The sequence below is a fragment of the Manacus vitellinus genome, unplaced genomic scaffold (assembly GCF_001715985.3).
Source record: "Manacus vitellinus isolate BGI_N305 unplaced genomic scaffold, ASM171598v3 scaffold_22_pilon, whole genome shotgun sequence".
NCBI classification, from domain to species: Eukaryota; Metazoa; Chordata; class Aves; order Passeriformes; family Pipridae; genus Manacus; species Manacus vitellinus.
This window is the reverse complement of record NW_021939632.1, coordinates 4,850,097-4,870,494: the sequence shown is the minus strand read 5'-3', so window position 1 is coordinate 4,870,494 and position 20,398 is coordinate 4,850,097. Positions and strand designations below refer to the sequence as shown.

Genomic DNA, 20,398 nt, shown 5'->3' with positions numbered 1-20,398 from the left:
AAGCAATACCAAATGAGGAACACAGCAGGTTTTGCCTAGTTTAAAAAAAAAAAAAAGAGATCTCATCTAGAAAGAAAGTAATGAATGATTTGTGGGAGGCAACACTCATTTGGACAAAATCAGAGACTACACGTCTCCACTGTGTTCCCACACCTTCCCTCTTGCATTTAATGATATGGCCACAGACCAGACAACACATGGTACACAAATACATGAGGTAGCTTCATACAAACTCACACACAGCACACTTCCAGCCACCAGAAATCTGGAGCTGTGAGCGAGTCAAGCACAAAGATAAAACTGTGTTAAGCCCTCGGATAAATTGTCACTACTACCTTGGGTGACTCCTCTGAAAGTCAGCATATATATCTTTGAGACAAACCCAAACTGCTGTCATCACTGGCACCTCAAAAACATTTATTTGGTAGTCAATTCATATAGGTACTTCCGACATTGGGACAGTTACCATTTATGTGCTAATCCATTTTGTTAGAAAACAAGTTTTAGGCCTTAACTGTTAACAATGATATGGTGGATGAAACTAGATGATGAGCCCAAAGGCCCCTGCAACCTGAGTTATCCTGTGATCCCATGAGCTGATCCTACTGCCACACAGGAAATGTTACCTTTCACTCCCAAAACGCAACTGCTGCAGAAGGAGGGCTGTCAGAGCCAGAATCAGGTATCTGAAACAGCAAAGTAACCCTGCACCAGACTGCCTAGTCTAGTGGGCTGTTCCTCCAAAAATACATGCACTTAATGCTAAGAACACACTGGAAGGCTAAAAAAAAAAAAGCTATTATCAGGTATTTTTTAGTCTTATTTTTAAGGAAGAGATCATTTTACTGGTCATCTAACATTCATATATTCTTTCCTGTCCCATAACTTCTGAATTCTTTGGCCACTTTTAGCAAACTTCAACCTAACGTGGTAGGATAAACGAGATAACAAAGATTATATGCTCTTACAAACACAGTAACCAAAAGAGGTTTCATTAAAAGACTTCTGTGTGATGAAAAACACAGCATTAGACACCAGCAAATCTACATAGAAGAAGTCAAGGGAAATGAGGCTTCATAAAAATCCCCTGTTTACAAAATTACTTAATTACAACTAGACAAAATCAGAAGCAACTAGAACCCACTGACAGTGGGACTGTCAGTAGGCAATATTTTTATGGTGAAGTTCAAAAGGCGAGACAAGAATGGCTTTAAGGCTTTAAGTTGCTTTAAGGCAACTTAAAGGAATATCCCACAAAGAAGACATGGAAGAGTGTGCATAATTTTGGTGAAGCTAACAGAATGGTGTTAGTGGCAGGACCCGAGGGGCTGATGAATAATTTCTTTCAGCATCAAGAGGACAACAGAACTCCAGTGAAAAATCTAGAGATTAGCAAAAAAAATCAAGGTACATTTAAATCTACCAGTGACACTAACCTTCTGTTCAAGTCATGACAGAGAAAGTGAGGACTGTCCTATACTCACCCTGCTGCCTACTAAACACAAAGGGACATGGATCACACATGCATGTAAGTGACTGCTAATTCTAATCCAAAGGCAACAAGCACAGCATGAACAGTCTCTGTAAATCACTTTGGGATTTCTGAGGACCAAAACCAGTACACTGTTCAAAATATTTGTGTTTATCCAAAGTGTTCAAGCAGTTTCAGGCATAGTATGATACCTGTTCTACCACACAGACTGGACTGAAATGAACCTTCCCTGTCACTGTGCATAATCCCTATTACTCCATACTGTACATAAACTATTCAAAATCATCACAAGATCTATTCCAAAACCAAATGTCTTGTCCTTATTTATTCATCTCCAAGAGTTTTCCAACGTTCTTGCTGCAGGCAACTTTCACCCAACATGCAGACTAAATTTACTCACAGTCATAATACCCTTCGTTCTTGTGCTAACCTTGCCCTTTAGATCTAATAGTTCTTTCTCCTCCCTGAGGTTCACCCCTCTGATGTATTTATAGACAGCAGTCATATTCCCTGTCAGCCTTCATACTGTAAAATAAACAAGCCAAACTTTTAGTCTCCTCTGGTTAGGGAGGCTATCCAATCCCCTAAACACTCTACTAGCCCTTCCCTGCACCTGTTCCAGCTGGAATTCCTTCCTTGCAGACAGGCAACTAGAACTGTACAGCACATGCCACAGAGAGCCCAACAAGGCATTGTACAATAGCATTAGTACACCCTTATCCCCACGAAAATAAATCCCCAATAATCTGCCTTTTCCACCAATGCATCAGCTGTGACCCTCAGCCTGCACTCAAGCAACGCACACCAAGGTTTCCTGAGAGCTGGGTGACTGTGTTAGACCTCTGAATAAATCCTGGTGACAAGCACTGAAGTGCTGCAACTGAAACACTACACCAGCATTAAAGGAATAGCTTTATCCTCTCAATTTAGTAACCACAATGGTTCAGTCTGTTGTGTGTTGACCGGTCCCAAATGAGAGCCTGTTTGGCCTTGCCAATGCTGAGGCAGCCACTCTACCAAACAGGCAAGAAAAAATAGATCTAACACAACAAAACAAAAAAAAAAAAAAGGCAGCAACAGACAACACTTGCTAGTTCCAGGGCTAAAATCCTACAGGAACTTAGTTTGGTCAGAAAATGAAATCAGAGGCTCAAATCTCTACAAGCCAGAAGGATATGGAAGGGAAACTTTTACTTTATATCCCATTTTTCTACTCATCTCTCACCATCCACTAAAGGCCACCAAGGATACCAAGTCAGTCAGACCTTGAATGTGCCACAATTTTGTAAACAAACTTCTGTCCCCTTTATTTCAACGTTGTGTCTCCACTCTTCACACTCTCTTGGGATCCTGTAGGTTCTCACTATTTATACTGGAATTGGTAATACCTTGGCAAACAACTCAAAGACACTGTTGTCTGGTACACTAAGGCTCACAAGCTTTTTGTTTCATGCAACCAGCAGCACATCCACATTGTGCATAAAACAAACAGAAAGTATTACTACTCCACTACAGTTCTTCCCACTGCAGCCAGAAAAGGACAACCCTTCCTGCTACAATCAGTCATTATTACCTTTCAAGTGTGAAGAAAAAGCCACAGGGAAATTCTAAATGCTGACTTGCTACAGCAGTTAATTTTTTCCCTGCCCTGAATACAAAGGATTGGAGCTAGTACTGCATTTGATCTATCCCAGCTGCTCCCATCTCCTATTCTGCACTGCACTCTCCGTGGCACTCCCCACACTACTGATACCATACAGGTGAGAGCTACACCATAGTCCCATCAAATTACCACGCAGTGAGTGTTGAAAGGCAGGTCCAGCTTCTGGAGCCAGGGAAAAACCAAATGATCAGCTGGACTGGGAATTAACATCAATGCTTACAAGAAACTGGATATCCTGGAGCCAAAACTCTGCTCTTTCATAAGTTTAGGGCAGGAAAATCCAGTTATTAGGAGTATGCCAGCACAAAAGCCTAAAAATAAGGATTGGACACACTCCATAAATGTAGTTCAAACCCAACGAGTCTTTAGTCCTTCCTAAGGTAACTCCTCTCCCCACAAGAGGAGACATCGAAAACAGTTTTTGGCAAGATACCTTTTGCAATATGGGCATATACAAGGAATAGCCTCTACTTACAAGTCCAGATCTCAAAGTCACTCTTCCTTCATAGTCCAGTTATCATATCAAAACTAATTTAATTCATTTTTATTTGCAATTTCAGCCTCTGGTAAAGAGGTTTTAAGGGATCAAAGTACTAAATTAATGTATACATTACTGATCTTCATGTACCCCTAGTATCACCAGCTAACAGCAGCTGCTGTAAAGGAAACCCTTTACAAGTTCCTTTTTCTTCCCCAGATGGTGATGTCCTTTTCCCCCATGCATTAAATACTTAACAAAACACACTTACCAAATTATCATATCAACCCATAACCATGCATGATAATTATTTCTTAAATCAGGACTTCTTCCACTGCATTTCAACCAAAATAAACATGGTATAGAGAACAAATGTATGCTTACAGTGAGCAACCATTCATCAGCTTAAGTAACTCTAATGGATGTCACTTCAAACTAAGCCTGCACCATCTGTTCTACCCCTCAATTAGCAAAGCAAAAAAAAAAATTATTCAATACACAGTTTAAGAAAGCCAGTTAATTTATGTATGTAAGTTTTATTTCTCTTCAGTTCAGTGAGGCGTGCTCTTTTAATGCTTGATATTCAGAAACAGATCAGAATGGACGGCTGCTTTCTCTAACATTATTAGGAATTTTGTCAGGGGAAATAAAATTTCCCTGCAGTATTTCACCACACCAAAAAATTTCTCTGTAACATCTCACCATATATTTTATTTTTAAGAGCATAATGTCTCTGTAAGTAACAACATCAGCTAAACAAATCACATCTGAAGTCCTGCATACATGAACACAAAGCAAGCTTAAGGACACAGCCCAGCCTGACAGACTGGGTCTACCAGAACAGCAGGAGGCTGTGGATGTGGAAGTGTCCTCAGACATGGGGGTCTGTTAACCATGTCAGTCCCTAAGTCCCCACTCAGAGGCAAAACCCAGTCCTGCAGGCTGCTGGGCACAGAGCCTCACATAGATTAGCTGCACTGGGTAAAAGGGATCATCCCATGCAAGGGTGAGATACTCTCCCTGGAAAGCAAACCCTGTCCAGTGAGAGCAGTGCAGACCCAAAAAAATCACTCCTTGCCAGAATGCATGGGAAAAAAAAAAGTTTCATCCAATTCCTTACTGCAAACCTCCACCCAGTTTCAGTTCAAACTGGCCTCTCCTACCACTCTGCAACACAAGAAACATTGACTAGAATCTCTCTTTAATATGTTGGATCCTGACCTGTTTGAAGGCTGTCACCACCAAATCTCTAAGTCTACTTCACTCCTGGGCATTTATGGAAAAGCAATTAGCAATAACAAGGGCTATTTCCCATGTAAACCTCAACTCCAACAGCCCAGGCCACACATCCCAGGGAAGAAAAACGAGCAAGAGACCTCATCAACATTGTTAGATGGGGACAACAGTACAATACTGTCGTGGAGAAGCAGGTCACTGCCAAACACCCTCGGTTCACCTCTAAGAATATCAAGTTGGTAGAAAATCACTTTAAGATCCTGGACATATTACTTTACCCTTACACCTCAAGAGGAAACATCAGTGGCACATCCAAGTCTGGGTACAGAGAAAGGCACATCAGCCAGAGATGAGCCAGGAGATCCTGCACACTTAACAGCAACATTACTAAATAGTGCCACAAGCAGCTCAGAGAGAGATTGCTCACCAAGGGATTACCGACATTTCAGCCCTCTCCCTTGCTGCAGGATTGTGAAGCCGGGAGGACATGCTGAAGTCCCTGACACTGCTGTGCTGTTCTGCTTCATGTCTCAAGACAGACAGCTGTACAGGCCTTAGTTATTGTTCAGAGACTCAAAGCTCAGCAAAATAACTCCCTTTTATGCTTAGCAGGGGAAGAAATGGAGTCAAGCAGAACTACCATCCCGAAACAGCACAGAGCAAGCAAACAAAACACATGAAGAAACAGAACAGAGGCAGGATTCCTCCTTGGTCTGCAGCATCTTCCCAGCCCAACCTGGTTGGTGTAACACATGACTCCTACTGCCCACACAAACACAGGCTGTTTGCTCCAAGTAATTGTGCTTCAAAGAGGAGTAAGAGCTCTCAAAGTGAATTCATCTCTCACTCTGCTCTGTTCTTCTGTCTTCCACACACCTATAAATACTGCTGGGGAAACGTAGGCCAGGCAGTGCCTGTTGGGTGCAGTTCAAGAGCGCTCCTGGCAAGCACAAACACTCAAATGGGTTTGCATTGGACCTCAGCGCCTTGCTTCATACAACCATCCTTAGGTTTCCTTGACTTGAAAAGCACCTTGAACTATCCAAGTGCCTTCTGCACCTAAGGCAGCTGCCTGTTAGGAAGCAGGAATCAGTGATCAGGTCACAAGACCATTTATTACAAGAGTTTCAGAGGGCTGAGTGCTATCAGAACCGTGTTAGGTCTCACTATGTTTCACACATGATGTTTTTACAGACTTGGACAGCAACATGGAAAGGGAAGCATCTCTGCCCTCCATCACTCTTTTTTGCTGCATCACTTGAAAAAGATTACATTGTCTCCACTCAGGGTGCTGAGGTCAAGGACTTCACAAAATACTGTCATGTTAAAACAGAAAAAACACACAGAAAAACACCAAAGCCTAAAAACACCAAAGATGGCCATGACTTACACAGCTCAGAATTGCATGCCAATGAAACAGCTTGAGCCCTTCCTGTCAAGGTGTAATAATTTCATCATCAGCTCAAGCTCCTTCTAATTCAAACTGAACCAGTTTACCTTAGAGATATCACTTCTCTTTGGTTCACTGATGATTCCTTGGTGATATCATGTAAGCACAAGTGTATAGTTAGATAAGTCCCAGACAAGCAGGGGCCACGAATCAACTGGATGCTGTCCCAAGACAATGGGTCTGTTACACAAACTCAGTCTAATTCTGAGACCACATGCTTTATCACTGAACTGTAAGGAAATTTCAAATCCTGAAGATGATCTCAATCTTTGTTTTCAGCTGATACTTTTTCAAACTAAGGGACTGAGATGAGAAGAGAAACAGACTACAAATGTAATGTCTTTTTCAGCTGTGACCAAACAACTGCAGTTTATCTCTCCAGATGGCTGTTCTAGGGCAGTGATGCTTGGGCTTTCAAGGTGGACACACTAATCCATGAACTGGATCAGATGACACCGGTCCCCCTGTGCTCCCTTCACACCAGACAGAGCTGAGCATCTGAACCCCCAGCCCACAAGCAGTCAAGAAGAAAGGGGACAAAAATGCAGATGCAGGCACTAAAAGAAGGAAAGAATTGGCACATGATGGTGCACTAAGGCCTGGTTGGATCCTGAAGCAGATCTCACCACACCACTAACCTCCAGACAGCCAGCTTGCCCCATGCAAGGGCTTCACATCCCCTATTATACTCATTCACTGAGAAAACACTCTCCAGATATCCGAGACGTGTCTTTGTTATGCTTACTAGAACTTATTAATCACAGCAAATGCTATCTATAGAACACATACATTAATGAACAGCCAGCTCAGCAGCATGAGTTCTGGAACAGAGTCACTGCAGTACAAAAGTGCCACCAGTTTGTTACTGGAAAATGAATACCTCAGTGATCACTGTAAGCATGCAGTTCAACAGACAAAAGACCGGGAAGGGGAGCAAGTTATCTGAAAAGAAATTCTGCAAACTAAGAGTGACTCTGGAATTGCAAAGCACTGCATAGCTCTGCGATCCATATCAGTTAGTAAAAATCCATGCAAAAAGCACATTTTGTAGCAATTTCAATTTTACAGTGATAGGGTTACCCTTCCACTGAGAATCATGGAAGTCTGTAAGAGAAAGTCAGTGAGCAAGAAAAACGGGAATAAGAATATGCAATTTCAGAAAATTCTATGTACACTGTTCACAACAGCAAACTAAAAAGTTCTTCATGTGCTCCAGCAGAATGGATCCTCTGTTGAGACCATACTGATTTTGGCAGTTGTGTTTTTAGTGTTTGGGGTTTTTTTTCCCCCCAGTATGTCAAACAGCTTCTACTGCAGCTGCTTGTTGACAAAAATGTAGAGGAAAAAAATGCAGCTGTGCAGAACACATTAACCAACACTCTGCAAACTCACACCACTTCTCAATCAAAAGTTCTGTTAAAAATAACTTAAATTAATTTGAAGATGTTGAGCTCCAGAGCACTTGCAACCTACACAGCCACTCCCTCCTTCACTTCTCCAGGAGTTCACGAACTTCAGTACAACCTTCAGTTAAGTATGTTCAGGCTCAGCTCTGTAGGAACTTTCGCTCTCAGATTTTCCTGGACTTAACAGACAGGAACAAAGTCTCCTATTACATCCCATACAATATCTTAAATACCCCTATTAGACTTGTCCAAGTGCCTCAAGAACACACCAGGACAGGAGTTTTCTAAGCCACAGAGGAGAAGCTCTCCCCACTCCCACAGTACTTGCTGTGGTAGGACTTCCTCACTAAGACCTGCAGGGAGATGAAGCAACGTAACAGAATAACAAGGCAGTGGAGTTCCATGTCCTACCAAGTCATTTCTACACTATCACACTCAACAGAAGATACATACACACACATTACCTTTCTTGAGCTAAGTACAATTGATCTATTGTGTCTAAGTTGCCCAGAGAAAATAGGGAAAAAAGTCTGGCAAGATTTAATGACAATGAAAAATACTGCTGTTTATATATGCTTTCTGTAGTTTTATAAACTCTGTTAATATCGCAGGAAATCAACACTGCTAACTACTGGGATGATCTAAGTGTGCCACCATGTAACAAGGTACACAAAGAAACCAGGGTATTACAAACTATGAACACCAAATATAAATCCAGCTGTGCTTAATACACCATTTACTGAATTCTTACTGCCTTGAGTCCTCAATATCATAGCAGCTACCAAGATGTGGAACAGCAATGGTGGATTCAGCATAATTACCAGCTTACAGAATAGTACAACAGCATGTCTGCTATACAACTTTCACTTACATCAAGTAACACTTAACACCAAGACTTCTGACAATAATCACATTCCACCTGACAATTCTTACCTTATAATTGCTGGAATTTACCCAAGAAGTGGCCAGTCCATCAACCATTTTATCCAGCATGGTCTGATCGTGTTCAAGGTCAGCTGACTTCTGTTTATCTGAGAAGTAATCGATCAATTCCTGGCCAACCTGAAGTCTCTTTCCAACATCCTTCTGCAGCACCTGCGCCAAGCAGTACTCCATACTGGGCTCCATAGTGCCTCAGAAATACAGCACCAGCAAGAAAGCCAGAGGGCAGCAGGCCCAAAAAATCCCTCTATAAAAGTACGCAGGAGGTCGCCTCTTTCTTCGATGAAGGTTACTGAGGGTCTGGGTTTCAAAGATGCAATTCTGAGAATGGCAACAATGCACCATGTGTGTGTGGACAGCAGCTGGCAGGATATTAAAAGTCCAATTTAAATAACTAGTAATAGATGAAGCAACGAGCAGTGCTGTACTGTTGAGTCTGCAATAAATCCCAATTCAGCAGTCCATTCTGAAAGAAATTAAAAAGAACAGTATTATAGGTTAAATTAAAACTGGAGGAAAAAAAAAAAAGACAAGACTGAAAGCATGTCACAAAATAGGTTATTCATATACAGCTGCCAAGCTGTGGTAAGTCAGATATGAGCAGCATTGTTCTATTTTAAGGAATCAAACAAGGTAGGTCAGAACAAAAACCTTTGGTTATTCTTTAACAACAGCAGTTACCCATCAGTTCCCTAGAAGTTTTAGGAAGAGACAGTAAATTTGTGGCTTAAGTAGCAGGTGATTAGTAATCAATACTACTGCAACTGCCACCATCACCATCTACCCTCAAAGGTGGGGACAAAATTCTTAAAGCAGATCGCCACGAAAACCCATCTACTTTAATGAGTGGTCTGGATCCTGTTTTGACTGTTGGCCTTCAGCAATCCATGTAATCAGCTGGTCAGCAAGACACAGCACTAACACTGAGCTCCAGGAATGTAAAACAATCAGTCTTAAAAAACTAGGTGCTCAAGCTGTTTCCAGGTTGAATTCTGTTATATCCCAACTACAGGTGTACAGGAAACAGCACTAGCACAGTCTAAAGGCAGTTCAACCAACAGTGCCTGTGGTGTCCTGAGAACCAAGGCCACACACAAGGATGGCCAGGCCAAACTTTGCTGCCACTCATTCTGAGGTAAACTTTTGGCTTATGCCTAAAAAAATTACTGTAAGTTTAGGGTTTGATTATGTTCCTCAACTCTAGAAACTCTCCTGTCCAAGGACTTCATTAGGGAGGAACCCAGTTGCAGCCCTTTTATTGTCCCTCCATCTGCAGCCAAATGAACCCCTCCTGGCAGCCAGGGAACAGACTGGAGAGCCTGATCTCCACCCTCCCACAGGCCAGGGCTCTTGGCATCACCGTACTGCTTCCTGAAGCACTCCCTCATCACAGGTTAGCTCTTTCAGGAGGGGGTGATAAAAACCCAGGGTGTCTTTTTGTTTCCTGGCTAATAATACCCAAAGCTAGAAATCTGCCCTACTTTTTCCGCCAGCATGAGGAAAGCAGGTCATGCTCAGAGCAAGGGAAGAGGCTGTGCAGCAGACACCTGGTTCACTAAACAACTGGAAGGAAGCTGGAGGCACAAGTTCACTAATTGGAAGCACCAGGGCAGCAAATCTAAATACCTTCTGTTTGAGCAAATAAGGCCTTCACAAAAGTCTTAATAAAAACAAAGTAGACTTGACAGCAGATGAGATGCACACAAGAATCCCAGCCTGGAAAAAAAAGCATCCCTCACACAGAGTATTTCAGTTCATTATCTCACCTCCATCCTCCTTGGCCAGACTTACATACTGCCACATCTTACCACCACCAAGCACACCATCTAGATTCAGCACTGAGGTCTTAAGCTTCCCTAACCCTACAAGCACAACCACACATGTCCCAGCTGCCCACTCTGGCTATGCAGGAGTCACCAGAGAGCAGGGTTCTCCATTCCAGGCAGCCAGTTCAAATACCCTGCTGGCTGATGGTGACCAAAACTGGTTCTGTACATCCAGGGAATCACCTCAGCCAACTGCCTGGAAAGTTCTACCCTTAGCCAGAAGGGATTGCTTCTGTGTGTAGACTGAACTCTCTCCTCACCAGAAAACCTCACCCCCCAGAGCAGCAAGGAAGCATCAGCTGCAACTGCACACACAGCACCTTGAGCTTTGGGTTAGTGCTGTGATAGTTTATCTGTGACCACTACCCCAGCCTGAACCGTTTCAAGGACATACAAAACTCTCATCATTTTGTTTCAAGTCACTTCAAGAGTGATTTGACAACAAACTCTAAAACTGACAACATCTCACCCCCACCAACACTCTTAGAGCGATGCCTTTTTTCTTTCTAAGAGAAACATTGGTTCCAAACTACAGGAAAGCATTGCCTTTTTTATTGCTGATGCCACAGTTTCTGACCTGGTCAGTTTAGCATCAGCTCTGAAAGAAGTGCTCTTTCCCATCCTCAACCAAAATGGTTCATGACACAGCTCTGACTACCCATGGCAGCATAGGCACAAAAACAGGGCCACTTCAACCAATTGCAGAAGTGCAGCAGACATTTCTGTCCAAGTCTCCCTGTCTGCAGCTCTGAATACTGGCCCCTGCCCTCAAGCACAGGCTGGTCTTGCTCCTTGCTGCAGGCACTCTAGTTATGTGAGGCAGTATTACTCACAGCAGTGTCAGAGTGCCCAACCAAAGGGTTTTCACACAGTAGGGCAGCATTTACCAGACCCCTCACTAGCATGGAACTAGGGGAGAAGTGGCAGGAAAGTGGTGTTTAGCTGCTAACACATTCTAGCTCAAGCCTTTCAAGTTAGCTGTGCAGTTTGCTTCTGGACTCCAGAAACTGCACACACGTTCAGAAGTGGACTCTTCTGTTAAACTGGATAGAACATGGTGAAGAAAGTGTAATTGCTTTGAAAATGTAAATGTAGAACTTGCTTAAACTCGAAAATTCAGATTACAGAAGGGTGTGAATGAGTGTTAGTTAACACAGAATAGTCATTTTTTATTAACATCACACATAAACAAGTCTTGACACATCCAAGAAACCATTAGCTGGCCATACTGCCATGAGAAAGGAACATTGAAAGTTACAGGTCTTTCTTCTATGTGGTTTTCATTTGAGAGTTGTAAGCCTCTACCTACAAGAACAGAAACAACCTTTTAAGCAAACTAATGTAAACAAATTTCTCTCCAAGTTCTGGATTTTTAAACACATGGAGGAAGACAGAAGATAAAAATCATGATGCACTATAGCAGAACAGATTTGTGTCACAACCTTGAGCACTGTAGTCTAAAGAAGATCCACTATACATTATGGCACCACTATTAAACACACACATGGGAAAAGAGTCAGAAACACCTTTGAATCCCAGGGAAAACAGGAATATTAAGCCAAAAGGAAAGGCTGAAGCTAGTGTGCATCTACCAGCCAACAGGTTTTTAAATGGCAATTTTTTACCTAAAAAGAAAGAAAAAAAAAGCCTTTCTACACATGTTAGGAAGTCTGTTGACTCCCCCTCTTCCTCACAGAAGGAAGTGGAAAAAATACCACCTGAGAAAAACAAGGGCCAAACTGACAAAAAAATTAACCTCCCAGGCAAGGAAGCATATGGCTGCTACATCCCATCAAGTTTGAAACCAACTGGGCAAATGCTTCCCTCACAACAAGCTTTGAAAAAACACAAAGCCACAACCTGAGCCCCAGTGGTCCATTTCTGTTCCTGCACTTTTCAGATAAGCAATGTTACAAGATACAAAGTTCCCACTGAAGAACAGTCACGCAGAACTCAAAACTAATAACTCAGCGGCACAGGTCCTGTGTTTGGAGCTCCTCCAAGTTTTGAGAAGGGTTGCAAATATAAGCTCCAGAGCAAGGGTTTTCTCCAATTCTCCTCCTAGACTTGCAGTTTACACTTGAAGGAACAGGCAAGGTTACATCTAACAATGTCCATACATAGACAAAATAATCTAAGAGAAAAAAAACTATTCTCTCATCCCAACTCTGTCACTGCAAAAGAAGTTCCCTGTTTCACTAATAAGACATCAAAATTATGTTCTCAGTCAAAGCCTCTGGCAGTAACACATGAACTTTCCATCAAGAGCTATCCAGTAGAAAGCCACTATAGAGAGGTTTAAGTTTAATACCACATTGGAGCTCAAAATGATGAATTTAAAGGAGAAAGCTGGTAAAGACTGAACAGCCCAAAGTTACTCAGCCTAGATACTACCTTCATAACACCATAAAAGCTGGTACAATTCACAGCAAAGCAACTGGCTCAGCACTTACAATAAGTCAACTCAAATAGTAATAAGGAAATACTTGTTACCTAAGATGCTGTGGCAACATCAAACTGGATACATAAGCCAATGAACATTTTTCAGCACCCAGGAGAAACCCCACTTAGCCCAGACTAAGTGAAAGTGCATTATTTGCAATTCTCAAGGAAGACTTTATCTTAGGGTAACTTCACAGGAAATTTTAAATCTTCTTCCTCTTGCAATAAGGAAGGAAACCTGAAGCATGTAAAAAATGTAATACTACCCTCCTGGGGGGTTGCCTGTACCGGGGAGCTCTTCCAATACAGTTGTTTGACTTTAAAATGATAGCCCACTCTCTTCTGCTCTAGTCATCAGGTTATCATCTCTGTCATGTTTTGCTGTCATCTTCACGTGCCAAAAAGTCGGTGCAGTCCATAACCTCCCCAGACAACTGCTCTAACATGACTGCTCCAGACACAAGCCTGCAGAGACAAGTCTCTTGCTGCCACTCACTGAAGACAAGAGCCAGTGCCACACAATAACCAGCCCTTTCTAGTCATCTTCCTGAAGGGATCTCTCTTCCAGCCAGTAAGCTTAATTTGTAAACCACTTCTAAACGTGACCACACTTCTTTGGTGTCTTTTTTTGTGTGTGAACGTGGTTAGCTGTGGTCCAGCAGCTTTTGAAATAACACGGCAACACAATTGTACCAACAAGCCTTCTTTTTCACCGGTCTCAGGACCTAATTGCATAGTCACTTCACTTTAAAATTAGTTCAAGGTATATTAGACAGATATTTCCTTGAACCTTGACTTTCCACAACAAAGAACTCCTCCTCCAAGAGATCTCCACCCTAGCCAACTGCAGCAGTTTTTTTTCAAGTATAAAAACTACCAGGCATCAAAGCTGCAGTAGCTCACCACTGCTGACAGGTGGGCAGTATAAATACATAACTAATGCGTTTGCCACCCAAGCCCCCTTGGGAAAGAAGTTCAGAGCTATCAGAACAGCACCTGGAAATCATATGCTGCAAAGACTAAGAGGAAGTCTCATCAGCAAGGAAGTGTCAAACTGCAGCTCTGCAGGAAGGATGGAAGCTCTCAGCCCTCTCTACACTCCTCTGTTTTTGCTTCAACAGGCACAGCTATCCCCTGCCCAGAGGGGATTTGGTGTCAGGGATTTACAAAGTATGACAATCACCAAGCACTCAATCAAACCTGCTCTCCCCTCAGTGTGCAAGTAGCAGTGAACAAAGCAGCTGTATTGACAGTTTTCAAGCTCAAAGTATTCTTACTTGTTCAAACCCTCTGAGAGAACCAAGTGACAAGTACCACATCAAGTGTCCTACTTGAAGAAGAGAGCAACCATCTGGAGGAAGGGAGTTTGCAGAAACACCCACCGACCAACTGACAGCTGGGCCCTCCCCATTGTTCACCTGTCCCCATAAGTAGGTAATAATGTTTCTTTAGTACCAGGGAATATTGCACAACCACTGTGATTGTTTTAAATCAGTAATTAGTGTTGCCTTGTATTTGAGCCTCCTCCTAATGCAAAGATGGTATCTTAGATTTCCAGACTGACAACTCATGCTTTCCTAATTAGCTGGCGGGACAGCCCCTTGCTTATCTCGATGTACCAAGTGTCTCTGCAGGCACTTGATGCAGAGACTCCTTCCACAGTAACTTTAACTGTCCTCAAAGTACCACAACTTCGCAGCACAACCTTGCTGATAAGCAAAGCACTGCCTATGTGAATGCAGTTTCTTTTCGGGAAGGTCTTGAAAGGAGGGTTTCTTTCTCTTCCCACAGCACCTGCCACACCAAGGCATTGTTTGCAAAACTCTCTACTGCTGCAGGCAGTTCATCCTCAGAAGAGCCATGTCTGGCTGAAGCCTTGCTAGGACTCTGCTAAATACTAGCTGGTCTTCAAACTTGCCTGAAGTCTATTAAGGGGTTCATGTGCACAAGTACAGACAGTAACCAAGCTACAACTCCACTGCCATCAGGAAAACTGAGGTAGATTTTCAGAATGACAGCTGAAAGATTTCCAGGGCTTAAGCTAACTGTGGCCTTCTAGCCCCCACACAATCCTTCTTGGCCAGATGCTAGCTGTGAAAGTTGTATTACCTACCCTGGGTAAGATGAGAGATAAGCTTCAGATAACTGGAATTCTTATGCCTCCACTAAAAGTTTACACTGCTGCCTCAGTAACTGAACACCTCACACACAGATACCAATTTCAGAAAGGCAACAATCTTCAAAAAAAATCTCCTCAGTAATGAAGCTGCAGCAAATCAAAATGGCTTGCAGGTCACCTCAATGTGACTCCAATACCCCACACTAATGAAACCACTTTGCAGAGTAGGACTGACCCTTCCAGAATAAGGGTAGAAAATTAGATGTCTTTTAGCATCTTTTGTTTCCTTAATACAACCCCTCTCTGAAATTGGTTTTAACTTTGTCTGAGACCAAGGACAAGTCTAGAATGAGCTTTCAAGGGCTTCTTCCTTTTTAACAGTTTGAGTGCTGAAATGAGCTCAAAATCCTATAATGTCAGGAACTGCTCTGTGTGGACTCCCTCTTGCAGGCATCTCAGTTCAGTGTTCCAAGATAACATACTACAAGCAACTAATTAGGGGCAATGGACCCGTGGCAGTGGGGCAACACACACACAGCTATCATCATGACACTTGATTCTGTTATAGTGCTCAAGTTTGGGGTTTATATGTACAAAAATATCCTACCTCTCCCTCACCCTAGAGATCTAACCTTAGAGCCTACAGACTGCAGCTCTGACACTGAGGGCCCCTGGCCCACAAATTACACAGCACTGGCTCTCTACAGCTTTCTGCAAGGTGTCGGAGCCAAGAGCGCACAAGGTTCCCTGAGGGGCTGTAGTGATGCATTCCACAAGAAGGGAAAAGGCATCCAGCCCCCCTTTTACTGCAACTAGGAGTGCAGGACAAAATTTTCCAGAGTGACATCCTAACCCTCTCCTCCACAATCCAGCAGCAATACTGGCTCATCTGGGAAAATATGGGAAGGGAAGGAAGAGACTTTCACTTGTAACCTCCTGTAGGTAAAATGCTTAGCAAGGTTTGGAAGTAGAACACTACTGAGAACTAAGTAGACTGACCCATCACTTGCAAGTCTGCCAGCAGAACAAGGAGCTTCACAGCTCACATCTGAATCTTCTAATCTCTGTTTGCACTGCAAGCGATGAAGTTCCTTAGGCTAAGATCACTAATTTAGCCAGTCCTGAGATAGAAAGCATCTCTTCCTGTACATCAGTTGAAGAGAAAAGTGGTAGAATACCAAGAAGCTCCTATTTTACAGGCAGGAATAGGGTGGAAATTAAGCACCTTCTCCAGAGCCACTGCAAAGCAAGTCTGCAGTGGGAACTGAGGGTGAGAGAACACCTTGGGGAAATAATACCACCACATGCTGGTAAAGATCAGGATAACTGAATTTTAAAGAGAGCAGTGAGTTCAATATAAATTCTCTACTCCAATCCTCCAGGACCTTGTTTTCCCTATATAACTGCCTGGTGACACAGAAGTAAGTTTTCACATACAAGTCCAAGCCAGAATTACCCCGGAAGGAAGTACTTGAGAGACAAGTGCTAACAGTAAAATGACAGGTTGGAATGGCAAAATAACACACAAGATCATACCCTGGGTGCAAGCCCTCAAGGGACACTGGCTGTGGGACGCAACAGCAGCAGTTTGCAAGTCAACAGTTTTGGAAAAAGTTTTATTTTCTTTGTCTCTCTTCAGGCTTCCCAGCTAATGCCCATCTCTCTTCCATGACTCAAATTTGTTTGCATGGTAAAACAGGGGTCTTTGCCTACCCCTGTTCTGCAGGGCTGCCATGGAAACTCTTGGGCAAGGAGAGGAGAACTCTCAGCAGCAGCAGGATTTCAACTGCTGACAGGGCCCAGCAGAAAACAGAACCCAGAACCAGTTCAGCACCAGGGAGGGGAAGGAGGGTTACTCTCTACATTCAGGCAGAAGCAGATTCTATTCAGCCTGGCATTTACAACCACACGTAAGTGGACGGCCAAAGAAATCCCTCAACACAAGCTGCAAAGGGAGTGCAGAAAGCCACAACAGCACTTCCAGATTTATAAAACGGGTGGAGGGAGCACAGGACAAGGAAGAGCAGAAGCGGTTTTTGTTTGACAATATCATGAATTGGGCTGAACCTCTAGTGGCAGTGAAGAGACTTCTGGGCAATAAAACCACCTGCACGTAACAGGCAGAGACACACACCTGCAATTCCTCCCTTCTGCTCAGCATCACTTTAAAACATAGGTCAGAATCTGACCCTGTTTTGATCAGAACTTTGCCTCAAATCATTATTGGTTCAATTTGGCTTTCTGAAATACCTTGGAACCTAAAGCATCTACAATCAAAGTGAAAATAAAGGGCCATAGCTTAAACCTGAAGTACAGACACACTGCACCAGGGACTGGCCTGGTTAGGCTGTTTAGTCTATTAACTCGCTGATGGTGGAAAACAAATTAGAGGATTTTAAATCTGCCCACTCACTTCCAATAAACTAATGATGATGACGCTCTTCTAACAATTAATTTTGTGGCTCCTATTTGGCATCCTTGTTTTTAGATGCAGAATGGACATCTCCCTCCTTGCAGAGCCAGACATGCAGAGATTTGGTTAAGGAACAGAACAGGAAACCAGATGAACTCAAACACATGAGATGAGATTAAATCTCTTGGGGAGCACCGGCAGCCTCTCAGACCACAAAATCCATTTGTTGCCCTCCTGTAAGTTTAACAGTTACAACTCCATGCAGTTTATTTGAGGTTTTGGTGTAAGAATGCTAGTGCTGCCAAAGAGAGGAGAAAGTGAGCTCTCACATGTGTGACAGAGCCAGACACCAGTGCAGTGCAGAATGCCAAAGAATATGTATTTGTTTAGCTCCTCAGTATCCCACAGTGTAAAGCTCATAACCAGCTCACATCAGGCTTTCAGACAGCTTTGAGAACTGGTAACAGGTTGGTCCAATGGACAATATCCAAAGCACTGAGTGAGCTTGAAAGAAACACATAATGCAAACTTCAACACTGTACAGGGTGATGAAAATGAAGCAACTGAGCAAAGAGCAACATGAAATGGATGCCATTAAACAGTGGGGTAAAGTTAATGCTGTTCTGCACAACACTGACACAACACCAACCCTTTATCAAGGAAAGAAGCAAACACCTTCCTCAGTCAGACTGCTTATAATTTACTAAAGTCACAGTCTGAAGAAATTAATAGACAAGAACAGTCTATTTTATTCACTCAGGTGAGGGACCTTTATACACTTGCCAGCATTTTCTCTTACGCACTGGCAAAGGCTGTTGGAAGGTGCGCTGGCACTGTCAGAATCCAGGAGGAAGCTTCAATCACAACTGTCAGCCAAGGAGGCATTAACAGCAGCAAGCCCCATCCAGAGGCACACCAACAACATTTCCATCCCTAGTCTAGGCAAGGCCCGAGATAATGAGAGGCTCAGGGTGACACATGAGCCTGATCCAAAGTCATATGAGGCCAGAAGGGACCTGTAATGGCAGTCCACACACTTCAAAGCCACCTCTCACAAAAACCTGCAGGAACACTGAAGTGGAAAGGTACATGCGGAGAAAGTCACTACACTTTATCCATCTGAACATTTCACGTCCAGCCTCTTGAAACTTCTTCTGACCTGCCTCGACACAAAGGTTGTTGAGGAGACCTTGTCCTCATCCTCCACTGTAATGTTGTAAATCATTACACAAGTGTCCAGACTTGCTGTCAGCTCTCATCTTTTAATAACCAACAGCCCTGAACAAACTGCCCGATGGACAGAGAAAGACTGACTAACACAGAGGAGAAACAGATAAATCGTTTGAGTTTTGCTGTTTAAATATACAATTTTCTTAACACTTAAGTTGTAGCATAAATTTAACATTCCTACAGAACTTCAAAGATGACTGGAGGACCAGCTCATTCTCTCGTAGGCATTCTCTGCAATTGTCCTTCTAGGGAATGTCACGTGAACTAGAGAAACATGTCCATCTCCCAAGCATGCTGCTCTCTCACTTTTAACACTTCATGTTATCAGCCAAGTGAAGCAAGGCCAAAGTGTATAACTTCATGGCATTTTTCTTCTTGAAACAGAAACTTTTGAAGCTGTTTGATCAATTCTAAGGACTTCACAGGAATGTTGCAGGCATCAGTGCAAGAAAAAACAACAAACCTGTGTTGGCAGCAATTTAAAAAAAAATTAAGCAATAATTAAAAATTAAGAAACACAGAAAGGATCACCCATGGTGACATGTCATTCCTCTGTCCCTCTTGTAGCTTCCAAGCTTCAGTCCCACTGACAGGGTTCAATAGAGAAAACAAGCAAAGGTTGGACTTTGCCAAGCCCAGGACCACAGAACAAAGGCTTGTTCCACACAGTGAGCAATGTTGCCATAAGGGAGACCCTGAATATGACAGTACTGCAGTTCTATCCTGCACTTGAGTGTAGTCCTTTGCTCTAGAGAAAGCTCATCTCTCTTGCGAGTCCTCAAACATATCCCCTCTACAGCTGCAAACCTCTTAAATCCGATTCAGAATCCCAGACGGAAGCAAACACCTGCACTTCCAACACCTTCCCAAGAATTAATCTGAGCTCTGCTGAGCTAAATGGTGGATCTGTGTCTCCAGGTATCAAGCGAAAATAGTTTGGTTTGTCTTCAACAGCACCCAGGCGGCACCAAGAGGAGCGTGCGACAGAGATACAACTGCTCAAAAGATGCAGAGAAACAAGCTGCAGTGTTCAGCAGCAAATTGGGCTATGACAAATTTGCCTCTGAAGCTGGCACAAGTACTGGGCTGGAGACCACATCCCTGCTTTATCAACACTGGTTTGGCACATACTTCTTTACTCAACCCTTGTCTCCTCTGCTAAACACTGACTTATGAAATAAGTCCACAAGGGACAGAGAATCCAGTGCTCAGAACAACCCTCGCATCTGGGAAGCCTCTGTGCTACTCCAGCACAGGCTTCCCATACAACCCGGAGGTTGTCATCCTACCTCAGTTTCCCACACCCTTCTGAAGCGGCTGGGCAGGGGGTTGGGGAAGGGAGCAGCCTTCCCCTTCCTCACAGATATCTCTAGACATATAACATTAAAAATACCTTAATCAGAGCCCACACAGGCCTGCAACATGCATAACATTGTATTTACTCAGACCGAGTAGCTCTCTGAAGCGCTTCTGCAGGATCTGCCTAACGATGAAGCCACCTCTTCGCACACGCACAAACTCGCAGTCCTCGCCCAACTCCCATTAAAAACGCTCCCAGAAATGAACGAAGCAGAGCACGGCACGTGCACAAAGGGGCCAAGCTCCAGGGCCGAGCCCACCCAACCCACAGGATGCTGCTGGAGGCACAGCAGCCCCAAGCGTCGGCAGAGCCCGGCGCCGCTCGGCGAGATCAGCACGGCC

At 43.4% G+C, this 20,398-nt stretch overlaps 1 protein-coding gene across 14 annotated transcripts in view; it reads right to left on the bottom strand.

Moving 5' to 3' along the window:
- Positions 1 to 9,133, bottom strand: part of CLASP1 (cytoplasmic linker associated protein 1) — a 162,348-nt gene extending 153,215 nt beyond the window's left edge. For all 14 annotated transcript variants that reach the window (XM_008922930.3, XM_018072562.2, XM_018072563.2 and 11 more), the window contains exon 1: positions 8,659 to 9,133. In XM_008922930.3, the coding sequence (XP_008921178.2) occupies positions 8,659 to 8,853 (195 nt within the window). In that variant the 5' untranslated portion in view covers positions 8,854 to 9,133. The remainder of the gene's footprint in view (positions 1 to 8,658) is intronic.
- Between the last annotated feature and the right edge of the window lie 11,265 nt (positions 9,134 to 20,398).